Here is an 18,824-nt window from a genome sequence, read left to right as displayed (position 1 = left end):
TCAAGCAACCCCCTTTGGTGCTAGGAGGACGGACCGAGGCGCAGCCCGGCCAATCAGGAGCCGAGCTCCTTTTTCTCCCCCTCACGGAGGGTAGAGAGGAAAGGCCTCAGCCAGACCCGGCCTCGGCCCCGGCAGCGCTGAGCGGCAGGTGAGACGGCAGCCGCCGCCGCGGGGGTGGAGAAAGACCCCGGGCCGCATGTAACGAGTGCGGGGCCCGGCCCATCGTGCTCTCCGCCCCTCCCGAGTCGAAGCGTTGGCCCGGCTCCCCACCTCAGCGGGGGGCGTGGCGACTCGCCCCCTTTCCCCCTGTCACGCGTGGGGCGTGGTGCACAAGCGGGCCTCGTCCCTCTCCGCGCGAGCCTGCTTTTCCTATCGTGTGGCTTCCCAGGAAGGGTTTTCTGTGGAGCCTTCCTGGCTTCCCTCAGCTACTGGGTGTGTGTTCATTGTGTCGCGGCTCCCTTCCCTCTCTTCCTTTTCCGCGGCGCACGTGGGAATGCAAGACACGCGTGTCGGGCGTGTCAGGCCGCTTGTGTGTGTGTGTGTGTGTTGGGGAAGGGGTCGGTTTCTTTCATTTATTTTTGCACGGTCGTCGGGATTCTTGCGGAGGGCGCAAGGTCACGGAGAAACAATGGGCGGCAGCCGCGCCTGGCCCGGATTGTAGAGGAGGAGGACGAGGAGGAGGAGGAGGTGGGGAAACTCCGGCGGTCTCTACTCAACCTTCCCTTCCCCATGTCCCTTTTATTATTTTGATTTTTTTCCTTAGCGGTTGCCGAGCTTGGATTGACTGCGGGAATGGGTGGGGTGGGATGAGACGTGGAGAGAAACCGCTCTTGGTTCTTTCTGTAAGATATGTTTCCTTTTGTTTTTTGCATTCGTATTAATATTGGTTATTGTTGTGTGTGGGAATGTAGGTATAAAGGGTTTGGCCCGGGAGAGAGAGAGAGCAGCTGGTAGTAATCCAACCAAAATAAACAAAGCGAGCGCGTTGGGCGGGTGCTTTTTTAATCCCAAAGAAAGGCAGAGATACTCACGTGTTTTCCTGGATAAGGACGTCAGTACGATCCGTGAACTGCCTTCCCGGGAACTGGAAGATGGGAAGGGGGTTGAGAAATTCGGTTTAACTAGTCTGGAGTATCCCCCTCAATATTGTTCTGGGCTTTTTGTGTTTATTTTTATTTTTTTTTGACTGGCTGCTGATGCCAATGCGAAGGGTGGCTAAGCTATTTGTTTTAAGGCTGATTTTAAGTATGTGCAGAATCCCAGAGAATCTGTGGAGATCTCTTCGTTTGCAATGCATGATGAGGAATCACAACTTCTATTCACAGTGTCCCTTGTCAGGTTGGTTAGAGTGTTGTGGGTAAGTAAGACTTTGAAAAGCCAGGGAGAAAAGGTGGGCTAGTTTCTAAATGATTCTTGTGTCACTATTGTTAGATTACATTTAAAGGAAGCTTGAGAAGAGATAAGAAGGTGGGGCAGGAATAGATTTTTAACAACTGTTGGACTAGCCTTTGTGAAATCGGGTCGATTCTGTCCCTGAATGACTCTGGAGGAAAGCACCAGAGAGATCTTTCTTGCATGCTGTGTTAGAAAGCCTGGTCCTGGTCCAAGGCTTGCCTGCTAGAGAGTTCTGTGGCTGTGTGATGCAGAGTGTTATCTTAATGAGTGGTGTGTGTTTGGCCTGGATATCCGCATGGCATTATATGGTTAATACAAGAATGCAAGGCATGTAAATCATTTTTTTCCCCTTTGGGTAGGGCTTTACTTTCTACAATCCAAATTGGCACGTCATTTAGGAACATAGTAGGGCTTTACTCTCTACAATCCAAACTGGCGTGTCATTTAAGAACATAGGAAGCTGCCTTATACTTAGTCAGACCATTGGTCCATCTAGTTCAGTGTTGTCAGTGCTGACTGGCAGCACTCCAGGATTTAAGGCAAGAGTTTTGTCCAGCCCTACTTGGAGATTCTGGAGGTTGAACCTGGGACCTCCTGTTTGTAAAGCAGATGCTCTTTACCTCACCACAGCTCCTCCTTAAAGAAGAGCAAAGCTACTACAGTTCTTAGGCCCTATCTGGCATTTATCTGGAGAGAGGGAAGGATTGTAAGGAATGGCACAAGCCACAATGTGTCTTGGGGCTCTTTTAGCCAGTCTCATTTGCTAGAAGACCGTCACTGATGACTGCGATCAAGTACCTAGGAGTTACAGCACAAGCCATATTATCTTCTTTCAGTTGGGCAAGACAGGCACTTCTGTCACATGAAAGTGCTGTACAATAAGTGACTAAAGCTCAGAATAGAATGTGGGTGTGCCCAGGAAGGATATGCTCCCCAGTAATCGTTGGTTAGTCATTTTTTCTAACGTGGATGCTGACTGGTTTCCCTGTCTTTTATCTCTCCAGGGGCTGAGGCTGGATCTCTGAGGATGGTGTGTTCTGCTCAGTGGCTGGAGTGGAGACGAGCCGTTGCTCAGCTGTCCTGCCTTCTGTGAAGGTGCAGCCATGTCTGTGATGATAGCGAGGAAGAAGGTGACGCGGAAATGGGAGAAACTGCCGGGAAGGAACACATTTTGCTGCGATGGGCGTATCATGATGGCCCGACAGAAAGGCATCTTCTATCTGACCCTCTTCCTTATTGTGGGAACGTGTGCCCTCTTCTTTGCTTTTGAGTAAGTTCACTGTGTTTGAAATGTTTGCTTGTGTGCTTGTTGGTTGATTTATTTATTTATTTTTTAATTTTATTACACTTATATACACCCATAGCCAGGGCTCTCTGGGCAGTTTACAGAAATTCTAAAATTTAAAATTCTAAAACACAGAACATATACACATAAAGCATTAAAAAACATTAAAAAGCTAAATGTGGGTGATCCACAATCCATGTTCTCATGAATTGGAACATTTCTTCCCCTGTGGAGACCTCATAGTCTAGAGTATGTAGAAATGGATGCTTTCCTTGAGCTGTAATCTTCTCACCTCTGGATAACCTGGTGAAAGTTGTTTCCATATTTATTTTCTGAAATGACAGTACCTTCCTCAGAGATTCGAATTTGGTGCCTGCTATTGTAAGGGGAAAACAAATTGGTGATACAGTTCTTGAGGTCAATCTTGGGAAGTATTTGTGATACTGCACTTATAATTCTTACTTTGGTCCTATAATCTGACATGACTGAATCAAACATATGAATTTAATGCAGTGGCATTTTGCCTCCGTCTTATTCAAGGAATGGAGATAAGGGGTGAGGCGCTATGGATTTCCAGGGCCCTGTTATTGGGAGTACTGTACATCTAAAAGGTGATGTTTTGCTTGTTGCTTTGGTTGGCAGAGAGGATATGAATTAAGTTTGTTAGTGGGACTGCAACTGCGGATCAGGCATGAACCATTGATGAATGAATGCTCCTTTTTCCGTAGTACGGGTGACATTTGAAAAGATAATCTGATTGTGCTGGCTTGTGAACTAGGAAATGATATAACGAAAGAAGTTGCTAGAGCTTGCTTTCTGCCAATTATACTGACAGCATCATTTCTGAGAACTGTTGGCTTGCTCAAGAGATGAACTGTTCATTTAGCAAGTGGGCCATTCAGTAGCACAGCTGCTTTGAAGCTTGCTCACTCACCTTCTTAAACGTCAGGATTAATAACTTTGCGGCATAGCTAATTGTTTGTCCAGGACAAATGAAAACTCCTCCCAGGAAGTAGTTTTCCAGACCCACTGCTAGATTCTATGTTGTGATATATACTAAAGACAAGTGTGTGTATTATGCATAATTGTAAGCAATTTTTATAGAAAGTCGGGGTAAAAAAATAAATATTGCTGCAAGCCTCATAGCTTCAACTTGGTGGCAATGCTCAGAGCTAAAATTAGGACAGTCCTTTTCGGAAATGTGTGCTATATTATTCAAATTTAAAATACTAGAATTCCATATAGGTTCGTAGTAAAATGATATCAAGAATGCACAGCTAGTGAGGTTGCGAACTTGATTTCTTTGCCTAAACAAAATGTTTATGAAGACTAATAACTATCTTTAATATGAGCATTTATGTAGTTGAGTGTGAAGTCTGTCTAATACATGTTTAGTAAATTACTTCAGTGTAGAATAAGCTGATTCTCAAGCAGGGTCTGAATATACCTCATTACTAGCTTACTCTCTGTTCTGAATGGCTTTTCTAAACACATTACAAGCTTATTAAGTTTACTTGGAAATAAGTCTCAGCACTTCATGAGAGCTAGCTCATTATGCATGAAGAGGTTAATATGACACCATAGTATATCTTATAACGTTCTGGTTTCTTAGTATGTTTGTCCGTAGGGTGCTAAACACATGGTGTTGGGAATCAAGAATCCTGATTATATTGATTCTATCACAGGCTCCATTTCCTTCTGGAGATGTTGCATCCTCTATTTGTCTGTGCTACCTCATGTTTGTAATGAACCCCTTAGGACATTATGAGTGTGACATTCATGAGAATTATAGAGTGATTGATCTGGTTTCTATCCAGCAGTTATGGCATGAAATTGGGTTGTGTGTTGGAACCCACATCCCTGCCAGCTCACCTTGCTAATCACTTGATCAGGTGCTGGTAAAATGGAGCAAATTGGTCTAAGTTGGCATTTCTGACCTGTATTGTGCTTCCAGGCCTATCAGCTTACATTGACTTCTGTTCTAAATTTGGTGTACAAAACAACTGGATTGGGCTTACTGGTGATAAATATATTTTTATCAGATTTTGTTTTAATTATCCACGTAGTTAATAGGTACCCTGTTTCCCCGAAAATAAGACAGTGTCTTATATTAATTTTTACTCCCAAAGATGCGCTAGGTCTTATTTTCAGGGGATGTCTTATTTTTCCATGAAGAAGAATACGGTACACATTTATTGTTGAGCAAAAAAAAAGGTCTTATTTTCGGGGGGGATGCCTTATATTACAGCGAGAGGCAAAACTGGAAGTAGGTCTTATTTTCGGGGGATGTCTTACTTTCGGGGAAACAGGGTAGCAGGATATATTGTTCTCTTCTTTTCTCCCCCCCTCCCAGCTCTTTTCTTCTTTTCTCCCCTTTATCCTTGTACCATCAGTGTCGGGTAGGTTAAGTTAAGAGACAGCGACTGGCCCAAGGCCACCCACCAGCTTCATGCCTGAAAAGGGATTATAATCTGGGTATTCCCAGCCCTGGTTTGGTATTCTACCTACTATACCATACTGGCACTATCTTTTAGAAATGTGGTGAGAAGCTGCTCTCTCATCCTGGGTCAGGAGTGAGAGCTGTCAAAGCTGATATAGTACTGCATGGTGAGCTGACCAAGGTTGTGATAAAATGATTACATATAGGACTCCTCATGTGATTTGGACCCTTCTAATCGGGGTGATATTTGTATCCATTCCCAGATAAGTACTTTATATGAGATAAGTATTTTATGTGGGAACAGTACTACATGCCAATCCCTAGTTGAGAACACTGAATAATTGTCAAGTCACGAAAGCATCTTTGGCATGAATTGTTACAGGTAGGAAGTTTGGGAGTAACCAGAGGTCCTGCCTGACACTGATTGGTGTTAGAAGAGACTAGAAATAGATGTGTTAATGCATGAAAGGTTACTCTGAAAATAGGGAAGACATTGCAAATATGTTAAGCACAGAAGAAAAATGGGAAGAGCTTGATCCAGTTTATGTTGAGTTAAATTATTAGCAGGTTTTTAGAATCTGAAACTTTTGTCACCTCAGTCTGTCCTTGGGTGTTACTCCTTAAAAAGCTACTCCTGTTTTGATTTTAGTTCAAGATCTGTTTTTGCCTACACCCACCTAACATCGCTGACTTCTTATTTGAGATCTAAAAGCAGACACTCCTGTTCTAAACACCTGTAGTGTCCCTAAATGGGGAAAGAGGAATTTAAATCTTGCTACCCCTTAGCTGCTTCGCTTGTGTTTGCTCAAGGCCCTGCTGAATAAAATCCTGGCACTGCCTCTTTGCACAGATACAATAATAAGAGGTGAGAACAGGACTTTGTGAATGACCGAATCAAGGACTACTGCGTACATTTGGGATTATAACTACTTAGCGACTTAATGTTGATTTTGTTAAAGCTGTGTAACATATGTGGGAAGTTCGACTGGCTTATTGTGATTGTGTCACTACTTCTGGCTGAAGCAAATCAAAAATAAAGAATACTACTTTTGCTTCTGATGCAAGTGGAATTGTGAAGGAAAGGTCTGGACTGTTCAGTGTTGAACCTTGCTTCTAAAGAAGGCCAAAGCAATGAACTGGTTTGCATGTCAAAACAACCCAAGTTTAACGGGCTTATCTTGGGCTACAGTTTCCACATATAACACATTGTAATAGTCTAAACAGGAGGTTACTGTTTAGCCTCAGAATGTCTTTCAAATGCATTTCACTGTGCTACTGAGGATTCTCCCTGTGACCAGGTTTGAAAAGGCCCCACACCACCTGGAAAGGCTCTGTTGGATGACACTGAGAGGGCGCCATGGGTAGAGCAACAATTTCTTGCCTCCATCACTGCCTCAGAGCAAGCCCAATAATTGGTTCTCACTTGTGTTCAATCAGGCACATCATGAGTTTTTCTCCACTTGTGTCCCAAGCTGTCTTTCCACTTGTTTCATATGCCTTCAGCATACCAAAGAGCTGCATGGGCTCTGCTTAGTGGGAGAGGTTTCTTAGGAGTGATTGTGTCAACCATAAAAGTTCTCTCCATTCTAGAGGGCAGCCAGGGCTTTGGCAGGAGTGCCAACCATACCAGCCGGAAAACTATATTTGTGTTTGGCATGCTTTCCTAGATTTGTTGTCTGTTACAGTGCTCACTTGACAACTTGACTTTGCCCTGGGCAAGGTACAGTCATGTTACATATCATTCACTTCAGGCCATCTGTACTTCGGTTCTTGTTCATTCTCGTGAGGTGCCTCCCAGATGTGGTTCTTCAAAAGCCGATGCAGTGAATTAGGGCTTTGGATGTGTGTTCTTTCTGGGAGACTATTTGCAAGAGCAAAAGAGAAAGATGGGCTGTGATGCAACCTGCCCTCAGATCCGTCTGCCTCTGCTTTGGGTCAGCTGTCCTTATTGACCCACAAGCTTCATCCGTTACGGTCTCTAAGTAAAAGAGACACCTAATATGAAGTACCCAGGAAATATGTTAACTATTGGTGGTCTAAAAGGATAAATAACATGTGGGTTTTTATATTTTAAAAACAAACAAATTATTTAATACAAGAGGTGTTATATATTATATATCATATAATCAGTCATTTAGTTCTCAGTCTTACTCTGCCTACTCTACCCCTTCTAACACCCACTAGCTAGAAGTAGCTTCATTAATTCCTATATGCCCTCCTCTTATATAAATTGTCTCTATATACACACACACACACACCCCTCCCACCTTTCACTCACGCTTTACCATACAATTAACACTAATTTAGCTGGGTTCTATTTAACACAGCAAACGTATGTACGTGTTCAGAAGAGGGCAATGGGGATGATCAGGGGTCTGGAAACAAAGCCCTATGAAGAGACACGGAAAGAACTGGGCATGTTTAGCCTGGACAAGAGAAGATTGAGGGGAGACATGACGGCACTCTTCAAATATTTAAAAGGTTGTCACACAGAGGAGGGCCAGGATCTCTTCTTGATCATGCCAGAGTGCAGGACATGGAATAATGGGCTCAAGTTACAGGAAGCCAGATTCTGGCTGGACATCAGGAAAAACTTCATAGTGGTAATGAAGTGCACTGACAACTGTTGGAGCAGTACGACAATGGAACCAGTTACCTAGGGAGGTTGTGGGCTCTCCCAAACTAGAGGCATTCCAGAGGCAGCTGGACAATCATCTGTCAGGGATGCTTTAAGGTGATTCCTGCATTGAGCAGAGAGTTGGACTCGATGGACTTATAGGCCCCTTCCAACTGTACTATTCTATGATTAATACAGATACAATATGGCAAGCATTGTGATTTTGTCTCATGTGCATTCAGGTCCAGCCATACTCACCTAGGCCAAGTGGTACTGGCCAGCAGCAGAGCCATGGCTTATCTGCCCGCTGGCCACCTTGCCTCCTGTCTGCCAGTGATTTAGCTGTCCATGCTTGCTGCAGCTATCTAAAGCTGGGACTGGCAGCTTGAGTTGCTCCGTGCTTTGCTTCCTAGGCTGAGGACCTGTATTGGCTCCATGCACTGCTAGCTCTCCTTGCTTTAGAGAGCTACTGGCCCTTTAAGGCAAAAGCAAGCGGGTGGGGGAACACCACTGGAGTAACCAGCATGGATCTGTTTTGCATTTCCGAATGGAAAATAGTTCAGGCCCACTCCTGTCTCTAAATTATCAGAAAGTGCAGCATAGCGGATAGGGAGCAACAGCAGCAACACAGGCAAGTGAAGCAGGAGAGGAAACACCAGCATTACTATTTACAAGACTGCGTTAGTGTTTGTGTAACTTTCTATGGGCATCACTTCAACACTAAATTACACTGTAGTCTGGTTGTATGTCTGTAACCTGCTCAGAGCTTTTTCATTCTCTTCTCTTGCCATGATGGTGCTTGCTGCCTTTGCCTATGCTAATTTCCTGGTGGTGCTTGAAGTTTTAAGTGGCTCTCTGGAACTTTCTCAGGGTTGTCATGCTGGGAACTCTTGAATAGTGAAAAACTGATTGGATAGCTTGAGAAGGCAGGAGGAATACCCAAGGAAGCCAATGGACCAGCAAGAGGTGCATGGGATGTACGCATGTCACTGATGAATCATGACTTGGGTCAGTTGGCTTCTAACGTTTTTCCACTTGGAGGCCAGGGCTATTTCATTCGACAGGATATATTGATCAGTGTGGAAAAACAGGTCTTAAAGCACGAGCCTTTTAACAAGTAGTGACAGACAACAGACTCTTTTTACACTTGCCAGCAAGACTAAAGGTTGATAAGCTTGCAAATACGTCAGTTGGGTTTCCAAACCGGTAGTATAACTAAAAAATCCTGTTAAAAGTACCAAGTTTTCGCATCATTGTTGTGTCAGAAAATGAATTCATCAAATTCATGTGACGATATTTTCACAAATGCTTAAAGTGCCTTTTACACTGGAACATACTCTCTGCCAAAGAGAATCGTTCTAGTGCTGTCAAATAAAAATTTCTATGCATGTAGTTAAAGGTCGGACCACAAATATTGTAGGCATGTTTTCTCTCAGAAGGGAAGATTAGTAATCCTGTTGGCTGGTAATGTTGCTTTGAGTGCAGAAGACTGCATTGAAAAGTATTTTACTGTTGTCTGTTGTGTATTCATGTCAGATTACCAAAGTCGTCCTATTTGTGTGTATTAGAGGTGGGGGAAGACCTGCTGTTTGGTAGCCCTGTCTAAACAGGTCTTCTCTAGCTGAATGTACAAGATGATCCACAGATCTTTTTTTCAGGGATCCCTCCCTTATTCAGTTTTTAGGAAGCAGAAGGGAATTCCATCTGTCTACCTAATTGTTTTGATAAGAATGCAAATTCAGCTGGCTGCCGCAGCTGAGCTATTCTTTGCTGATATGGTGGTTTTTCTGTTTTTAAAACAGAAATATCAGAGAGCATATCAGATGAGTGATTAAACAAATCTGAACATTTGGAATGCGAATTCCCATTTCTGCAATAAGGTTAGAATACTGGGAGAACATAGCTGCTGGAATAGATCTCAAGTGGCAGGTTCCAATAACCAATTTCTAAGGTTTAAAATAGCATGTAGTTTGGCCCCAAATCTAGCTATGTTGTTCATGCTTTTTTAAAAAATGTCCTTAAAAATTGGCCACCTTGATTTGGAAGGAACAGCAGTTGCAAGGCCCCAATCCAGATTGGAGGAGGGGTCTACAACTGCTTTGTCTTCAAAACAAAAGTGAACAGATTTTAACCACACTTTTTATAAAGCATAAGTAATGTAACATGTATTTTCACTCTTGAATAAATTGTTTTGGAAATGGCTCATCCCTGATACTAGGAAGATCCTTAAATTATCTTCACACAAAGATAATTCTGAAAGGTTAGGCATACTGGAGTGTTTGACTGTGAAGTTGTTTTTGTCTTGCCTTTAATTTAGAGCTACATCATAGTGCTTTAAGTGGTAATGGCTTTTCTTTTTTCTTTCTTTCTTGGGACTGCCAACTAATTTTTGTGACACTTTAGCCCCAATATTCATCTGATTTCTTTCTCTTGTCTCTCCTAATCATCGCTGAAACACACGTGTTTTTAGAAGCTGCTTCCCTAGAAGCAGAGTTCTTTGTGCTAAATAAGCAGGCACATACTTTCATAACTTTATTTTATTTCTAAGTGAGTGCAGGGTTTGGGAGTCTTGGCACAGAGGTGAGTACTCAGACTCAAGGTGGAGACTGAGAAATTGTGCACTGGTGTTCCCTGCTAGATAGTAATTCAGTACTGGAGTGAGAGTGTTAAAGAAAAAACAAGGCATGGGAAAACAACGTGGTAACAACACATGGAGCCAACGACTACTGCTTGGGTTGTGCTCTGTGCAGAGGTGGTTCTCTGCTTGCTGCAGCAGGGACATCCCACAGAGTAACTGTCGGTATTCCATTTCCTACTCTTTTCAACAGGGAGGGGCCATCTTAGCTGGCAACTGAAGGCAGGATTGGTTGCTCCCTCTCCTCCCTCTTGTGTTCACTGCCAGAAGCTGCTGCTGATCTTGCTAGGTTTCCCTCCACCCTTCTTTGATGAGCAGTTTATTTACCTCCTTACTATCTTGGTGAAATTGTCCCTCTGGGCAGGAACGCCATTAGGGTAAGGGTAGAATACACATGGTAGTAGTGCTCTGCATATCTCTGCTTCCTGTCCCACTTTACTCTAAAAGGCCAGAACTATGGCCTATGGTCCGAAGGCACATGATGCTGCAATCCTTCTGAAGCTAAGCAAGTCTGACTCTGGTCAGTGCCTGAATGGGAAACATGCTTTGCATACAGAAGGTTCCAGCTTCAATTCCTGCTATCTCAAGGGCCCTGTCTTGACAGTGTTGCACCGCTGCTGTGAGGCCTCAGGCTCCCTCATTGGCGCTCCTTCCTGACATCTGCACAGGGAGGAGCGCCAATGTGGAGTTGCCACTGCCAGGCCAAGCACGGGGAGAGGGGAGGAATGGGGCAGCCAGCTCTCCTCCTTCTAGCTGCCCCATTCCTCTCCCCCCCCCCCCCCGGTTGTTTTTTTTAAATTAATCTGTAGATGTGAACCTTTGCATTTACAGATTAAAAACAAAAATGGTGTGGGGAGGAGGAGAACCAGTTTGGGCACTGTGTGTCCCTCTCTTCGTTCCCCCCCCCCGACTGCCCTGTTCCTTCCCCCCTGCTTTTTTTTAATCTGTAGATGTGAAGGTTCACATCTATAGATTAAAACAATAAAAAATGGGTGGGGGAGGAAGAGAGGGACACGCGGCACCCAAACCGGCCCTCTTCTAGCCAATGGTGACCAATCAAGGGGCGCCATTGGCTGTGGCATGCCTCTCCTAAAAAAAAGTCAGGATAAGTGCTCGGCTTTTTAAAGCGGAGTTTAGGGGGTTTGCCCCTGGATGGCTTCAGGATAGCGGCTGCGTCATATAGATGATCTGCCACCACTGCGAATCCACTCTGAGGCAAAGCCCTCATCAAGACAGGCTCCAGGTAGGGTTGTTAAAGACACCTGTCTGAAACCCTGGAGAGCCACTGTCAACAGACAGTGCTGAATTAGGTGGACCAGTTCAGCTTCCTGCGCCTGGGAGTCTTTGTATGTCATCCAGAGTTCCAGCATGGAAGAAAAGCAGAATATAAACAAGATATTAGCTAGAGATCCAGTGTCTTACATTTATTCTGTAGGACCTGGGTTTGTATTGTATAAGTATATCTTTGTATTGATATCTAGTATCTTTTGTTAAATGTTTGTTTCGTGATGGTCTGACTATATACAAATAAACAGTGATTTCTGTTTCCAGTGCTTCCTGGGGCAGATGAACAGTTCCAACATAAATTTTCATGTAAGAAGGCCAGAAAGCTGTGCAGAACACTATGTAATTTTTGTTCAGTTTTAAACCAGTACCAGAAGTTGTTCAGGTGTTTCCAATCTCTTATAAAAACAAACAAACACTAATTTTGTAAAAAATAGTTTAGAAAATATAGTTTAGAAAAATCTTATTTATTTAAATCTTATTAAAAATCTATGGAGCTTAGTTTGTGCCATTGTAATTCTTTTGGTTCAGGGTCTTATTATTTCTGCCTCAGTGGCACCGACCATCAAGGTGTTCAAAGGCAACATTTTAAACAATGATATTAAACCTCTCCGGAAGCCTAATCCGCCACACAGCAGGCTTTGTGTCTGATGGCAGTTCCGGTGGACTTTTCTCTTGCTGTAGGTGTCGCTTCCTTGCTGTCCATCTCTCTCCAGCCATTCCTGTCTTTGGAGTAGTCCTTTTCCTGTTTGCGATGGCTACGCTCTTGAGGACCAGCTTCAGTGACCCAGGGGTGATTCCGCGAGCCCTGCCTGATGAGGCAGCTTTCATTGAAATGGAGATTGGTAAGTGGGGGCAGCTTCTTCGGGGGCCTTGTAAACGTAAATCCAACTGACCGAGCCTGTGGAGGCGGAATGCATTCCCCACTGCTCCTATATGATGGAACAGGTGTGCGCGTTAGTGTATTTAATATGGGAGCAGGAGCATTTTCTGCCCAGAGATGGGCATGCACCACTTACCCGTAGCCCTATATGAACAATTGGCTTTCGTTTTCAGAGGCGACCAATGGAACTGTGCCTCCGGGCCAGCGGCCGCCCCCACGCATTAAGAACTTCCAGATCAATAACCAGATAGTGAAGCTGAAGTACTGCTACACATGCAAGATTTTCCGTCCTCCCCGTGCCTCACATTGCAGCATCTGTGATAACTGTGTGGGTGAGTAATAGAGCGGGCCCCAGAGTCCTGTAGTGCTGTGTTTGTGGCCGAGTCCGAAGCTTGAAAAGGGGGTTCTCCTGATGGTTAGTGGCAGAAGTCACGAAGAGGCGTTATACAGCACTACAAAAATAGAAGTTTCATGCCATGAATAGCTGGTCACAGAAGGTGCAATGAGACAGAGGCCCCTGAATCTTCATCCCTTTGTAATGTGAAATTTCAACAGGCATGTTACCTACATCTTCAGTCCTCTCCTCAGCCTTAAAGGCTAGGAACTCTGCTTTGTTTTTATGATACTTGGTTTCTAACTTCATAGTGGTAATGAAGTGCACTGACAACTGTTGGGGCCCATGACCCATCTACACCAAGCAGGATATAACACTATGAAAGCGGTATATGGTCTGTGTCAATGGGCCCCAACAGTTGTCAGTGCACTTCAATACCACTATAAAGCAGTAGTGTGGCTCTTGGCTGTTATATACCACTTTCATAGTGGAATATCCTGGTTGGTGTAGATGAGCCCTAAGTGTACTGTGAATTGGAACCTCCCCATAACAAGATTAGAATAGTTCTTTCTGAGAATGGAACATCAGCAGTTGTGTTCAGAATATTGCTAGTTACCATTGCTATAAAAAGTTCAAAAAGAAGCTTCCCCCACCCTTAGAATGGGTGTGTTTGTGTGTCCCAGAGGGGGACTTTCCACAAGGCCATTTTTTACCACATGGGTGCAGAAGGGAAAAGCTGCTGCTTGGCAACTCTTCCCCCCCTCAAGAATGGCTATGTGAATTGGTTTCCTAGCCAGCATAGAGCAAGGAATTGCAAAGAGAGTGTCGGGCTAGTGGACTTCCGATACACACATGCTGGTTGACGGCTGCGAATTGTACGGCCAGTACAGAGAGGAATACTTGACCTGCTTGTCTGGTTCTTACAGAGCGGTTTGATCATCATTGCCCCTGGGTGGGGAACTGTGTGGGGAAGAGGAACTACCGTTACTTCTACCTCTTCATCCTTTCCTTGTCTCTTCTCACCATCTACATCTTCTCCTTCAACATTGTCTACGTCGTCATGAGTGAGTCCACGTTGCGGTGGCGGGAAGAGAGCGAGTGAGCGGGGATTTGTTGCGAGATTCTGGGTGGGCACCTGGGAGTTGGGAGATCTGGGTTCTAGTCCCCACTCAGCCATGGAAACCCACTGGGTGACTTTGGGCCAGTCACAGACTCTCAGCCCAACCTACCTCATAGGGTTGTTGCTGTGAGGATAACATGGAGAGGAGGAGGATTATGTACGCTGTCTTGGGTTCCTTGGAGGAAAAAAGGCAGGATATAAATGTAATAAATAAATAAAATAAAATAATCTGTAGACTAATTACTTCTTTCTTCTCACCCAGAATCCCTGAAGATTGGCTTTTTGAATACTTTGAAAGAAACCCCAGGGACATATCCTTTGTGCTTCCACTGCAGCTGCCTCTAACCTGCCAGTTGCAGGAGGGGAATGGGAGGGGTCATCCCCATCTCTCTTGGGAATGGCGGGATAGCAGGGTGGGATGCCTGCAGAGTGGGGAGAAGCGAAGCAGTCTGCAGTGCCGTTCATGTTCCCTAACTCAGCTTCTCACAGCCCTGGAGGTTTTGATCTGCTTCTTCACTCTTTGGTCTGTGGTGGGTTTAACTGGTTTCCACACTTTCCTGGTGGCGCTGAACCAGACAACGAATGAAGATGTGAGTGCTTACACACAGGGAGGCACCCCTTCCAGTCTCCTACGTAATTAGCTCCCAGAATACTGTTTAGGAATTCCCATGGAAGTCTGTACTTTTGCTGTTCCTTTAGGCAGGAGTGGTTAAGTTTCATTGAAACAAGGTCCATTTTCCTTTGGGTGGATTTGGATCCATTGGGTTTCCTTCCAACAACTCCATTAAATTTCCTTTCAGTTCCATAGTGGAACCTTTTCTGTTCTACGGACTTTCTAAAACATCTCCATTCCTTCCTCCGAAGAGATTTGGAGCAGGGGGAAGGTGCATCTCTGGCCTCTCCCGTTATCATTTGGGAGTTCTCTTCTCCCACTTCCTAAAGCCTCTCTTTCAAGCATGGCCTTTGGGAGACTGCAGAACTGGAGGTAACTTTCCAAAATGCAAATTATTAGGCAGAAGAAAGCTTAGCCCATATACTCATCTGGACAAGAGTGTTTGTTCAATTGTTGGAAGTAAAGAGTCTTTGGCTGATGTACCAGACTGTGGGAGCGTGACTGTTCCATATGAACGAGGAATGGACTCCAGTAGTACCAAAGCAATTAGGAAAGCAGTAGATGCCAAGCTCCAAGAGAAACCTGTATATTATAACATGTTTTTCATGGGGTCAGGGTGTTATGCAAATCAGTGCAAATCAGGGTTCTTTGGGCCCCCCTCCTGTCTCTTGTTCTTTCAGATCAAGGGTTCTTGGACTGGGAAAAACCGTGTGCAGAATCCCTATAGTCATGGCAACATTGTGAAGAATTGCTGTGAGGTTCTGTGTGGACCTCTGCCTCCCAGGTAATGGTCTGACTTGGGCTTGGATGTTGTGCTGTATATCCGAAGTAGTGGTGGGCATAGTGGGGGATGAGATAGTTGGATGAAATGCCCCTTCATGCGCATCAAAGTAATGGGAGCCTGCTGATGTTTTTCAGCATCTTCTGGGATGGGTTAGCCAGCCCCTTCCATGTCTCAGCCTTTCTTCAGGTTGGGATCATAAGGAAAGAGATAAGGCAGAAGCGTTCGCTACAACCGCTTTGCCTACTCTCTGGTAACTCTTCCCAATGTGGCAGAGGGAAGGCGCCTTCAGGTTTCTTGGTTTTCTCTGCTCCACTCCCCACCCTTCCTTGTAGTGTGCTGGATAGACGGGGCATCTTGCAGCAGCAGGAGAGCACTGCCCCAGAGAGCAGTCTTGGGCCTGAGCCCAGAACACAAGAAGAAAGGAGCACAGAGGAAGCCAGTGCCCCCAAAGCCAGTGGTGCCTCGGAAGGTGGCAGTGCCCTCCAAGAGGAAAATTTGGTAAGTGTGGTATTCATTGGGTAGTTCAGAACGTTTTTGGCAAACAGGTTTGGCGCTAGCTCTGAGTTCTCTTTGGGCAGGAGAAATGCTTGCCGGTTTCTCAAGGGAATGGATTCCTGCTATGCCACACGTAGCATCCCAAATAAATCTGCAGGAATTGACAGCTTTTCTCTGAAGGAGGATTTTTACTGGACTCTGCTATGAATCATCCTTCCCTCTTTCTTTTCTCTCTCTCTCTCTCTCTCTCTCTCTCCAGCTCCCGGTGCCAACATGTAAGGTGCCACAGGAAACGGTGCAGCCGCCTGCTGCAGCACCGACCGTTCCATCCCTGGATCACAGACAGACAACACATTAGCCCCTGAAGTGGATATGGACACTGCTTTTGTTTGGCTTACTCCTTGTGAAGCTGCAAAGCGGGCGAGGGCGGGAGCAGCAGGCTGGACAGTGGCCTCGCGGTTCCCCTTTGGCTGTTTGTTCACCAGTGGTTGTGACCAGTGTCTACAAACTGAAGGATGTCAGCACTCCCTTTCTCATGGAGGCTGAACCCCCGTTGTGCTGCGGGGGGACTCTTGCCCTCATGAGGCAATTGCTGCTGACTGGGGCAGGCCTACCTCGCCTGTCTTCAGTCTCTAACACTATTAAGTGAGTGCCTCTCCGGCCCCAGCCCCGGCATCACTGAAGCATGGAGCCAGTTGGGAAGAAGACGGAGCTGGGGGCAGTATTCTCTGTACCATCTTCCTACCTGTGATTGCAGTATTGTGTCTTTGGCTGAACTCGGCTGCCAGTGGAGCCAAGTTGCTAATGGGAGCTAGGGGTTCATAAGGAGAACCCTGCCGAAATGTTCCCTGACAAACCGTGCCATATGGTACCTTGGGGCCCCCAGGTGGTTCTACAGCATAAAATAGCCAGCCAGGAGAGCTGAATGTCTTTCATGGCCCCAAGCCCCCTTCGTCTAACTATTGGAACTCTGTGGTGCAGTATCACTCTGTCCTCTTTCTAACCCTCTCTTCCAGATAGTAAGTCTTTCCGATCTCTTGATCCCTCCTTTCCACACACCGCCATCTTTTTGTTCTTTGCCGCATTAGTGCTTGGATCGGCTGTGGGAAAGTCCGACCTTCCCTTCTGACTAGCAGTTTAGTCAGGGCTGCTGCGGGGTGAGCCACAAGGGTGGCAAAGTGATGCGGTTGCATAAGAGGCGACGGCACATAGTTGGGAAGCTGACCACTGCACAAGTGTAGGCAGGTTGGCGCCTGTTCTGTCATTTCCATATGGCCCATACGTCTCTTGGTGCCTGAGCTCAGTTGTCTCAGTGTGGAGCGGTGCTCTTGGTATTCATGCGAACTGCTCTGCCCAGACCCTTTTGTGTCTCCCAATCCCCTCTGTATATAAGTGATGGGGAGCTGCCCAAAATAGGGCTGACGAGGAAGCCTTATGTGCCCTGAAGGAAGAGAGGAGTGGGGTGGGGGTGACTAGTTAGCCTTCTGTGCCATTTCAAGCTGACTCAGAGATAAACTGCACATATGGCATTAATCTGCACCATATGATTCTATTTTGACTGGGCCAGTCAGAAATAAAAACAGAAAAACCTTCCTTGCGTACAGAAAACTAATGTGGGGGTAAGGGGGAGAAGACAAGCTAGAACCCTTCTGCCTGAAAGGTTTTCTTTATGCAAGGAACTGTTGTTTTTCGGGTATGCATTTACAAAAAATACTTGTTTCCACGTTCAGTTCAGCTGTCACTGAGTCAGACGTATCCCAGGTGCAGTGGCTCACCTCTCTCTTGAGGAGGCAGCAGAGAGTTGCTAATCTTTCCCCCCTGGTCTAAGAAGCAGCCTTTTTTCTCAGGTGTCAAGGCCAGTGAAAGAAGAGAATGGGCAGGGAGCAGTAGTTCCTTTGTTTCCGACTACAGTTGACCTGAATTGGATCTGCTACATGCCTCTGTCCCTGATTGGCTTGGCACAAGCCGCATCTCTGGCTCTCCCTGGGCCGTGGGATCCTCTGACAAGACTCTTACTGTGTTTCTGGGTTGCAAAAGAACTGTAGCTAAGTTTGTGGCCTCACTGTCTCTCTCTCTGCAGGGGGAAGATCAGTGTTCCCCTATGGTTGACTGGGGAGGGCCGTTTCCTTTTCTAGCCTGGTGGTGTGGTGGTCTGTGTCACTTTCTTCTTCACCCACTGGGCAATAGTGGGAGGCAAGATCAGGCAGAAGGGCCTCTGCAGTGCTTCATGACCCACTGCTGCTGTTTGCCCTCCTTCCTTGCGGCAAGGGCAGAGGCTGTGCCACTCTCCCCTGCTACTCACCAAATCTCAACAGTGTTTCAGCCGTCTTATTTGGGGTGTATTTCTGATGTACTGTGTCAAATTGCTCCAGGGAGCAGGATGGTCCTGGCTGCCTTGAGGCTTCAGTGTGCTCCTCTGATCTCAATGAAGGCATTGGAATTTGTTTGACATGTGGTGTGTGTGTGTGCGTGCGTGTGCGTGTGTGTTGCCTTGGCATCAGCTTGTCTCCATTCTTGGTGTGGGGTTTGTACCACAGATATACCTCTGGCTTTCCTGCCTTCATGGATGGGTCAGTATTCACTTTAACTGCCTCTTTTTGCAATAAAACAGCCTGTCTGCACTGCCCTTTTGGTACAAACAGAGACGCCATGCCTGGGCCGTGGGCTGTTCCCGATGGCAAAGTGGGAGACCAGGTGAAGCATACTTGACATCTTCTGCTGCCGTTTTGTCATGACCAGTCCCTTCTTGATGAATCCCCCCCGGTATGATTCCGTGTAATCTTCAGTCCTGGCTTTTGAAGAGTCCCTAGAACAAGGGTAAGCAACTTGGTGCTCTCCAAATGTTTTGGACTACAACTCCCATCAGCCCCAGCCAGTATAACCGAAAGATATATGGACTGTGGGAGTTATAAGCTGAAACATCTGAAGGATGCTAGGTT

At 45.8% G+C, this 18,824-nt stretch overlaps 1 protein-coding gene across 2 annotated transcripts; it reads left to right on the top strand.

Moving 5' to 3' along the window:
* Window positions 1-78: 78 nt before the first annotated feature.
* Window positions 79-18,334, top strand: ZDHHC9 (zinc finger DHHC-type palmitoyltransferase 9). Of its 2 annotated transcripts, none has more exons than XM_063141891.1 (10): window positions 79-148; window positions 2,400-2,665; window positions 12,341-12,501; window positions 12,713-12,871; window positions 13,800-13,937; window positions 14,256-14,305; window positions 14,482-14,583; window positions 15,287-15,390; window positions 15,723-15,888; window positions 16,145-18,334. In XM_063141891.1, the coding sequence occupies exons 2-10, from the start codon at window positions 2,499-2,501 to the stop codon at window positions 16,241-16,243; spliced, it is 1,146 nt and encodes a 381-aa protein (XP_062997961.1). In that variant the 5' UTR covers window positions 79-148; window positions 2,400-2,498; the 3' UTR covers window positions 16,244-18,334. The 2 variants fall into 2 exon arrangements, with proteins under 2 accessions (XP_062997961.1, XP_062997960.1); XM_063141890.1 differs by lacking the exon at window positions 79-148 and adding an exon at window positions 340-432.
* The last annotated feature ends 490 nt before the right edge of the window (window positions 18,335-18,824 follow it).

This window comes from Elgaria multicarinata, chromosome 15 (genome assembly GCF_023053635.1).
Source record: "Elgaria multicarinata webbii isolate HBS135686 ecotype San Diego chromosome 15, rElgMul1.1.pri, whole genome shotgun sequence".
Taxonomy (NCBI): Eukaryota; Metazoa; Chordata; class Lepidosauria; order Squamata; family Anguidae; genus Elgaria; species Elgaria multicarinata.
This window is presented reverse-complemented; position numbering and strand designations above follow the sequence as displayed.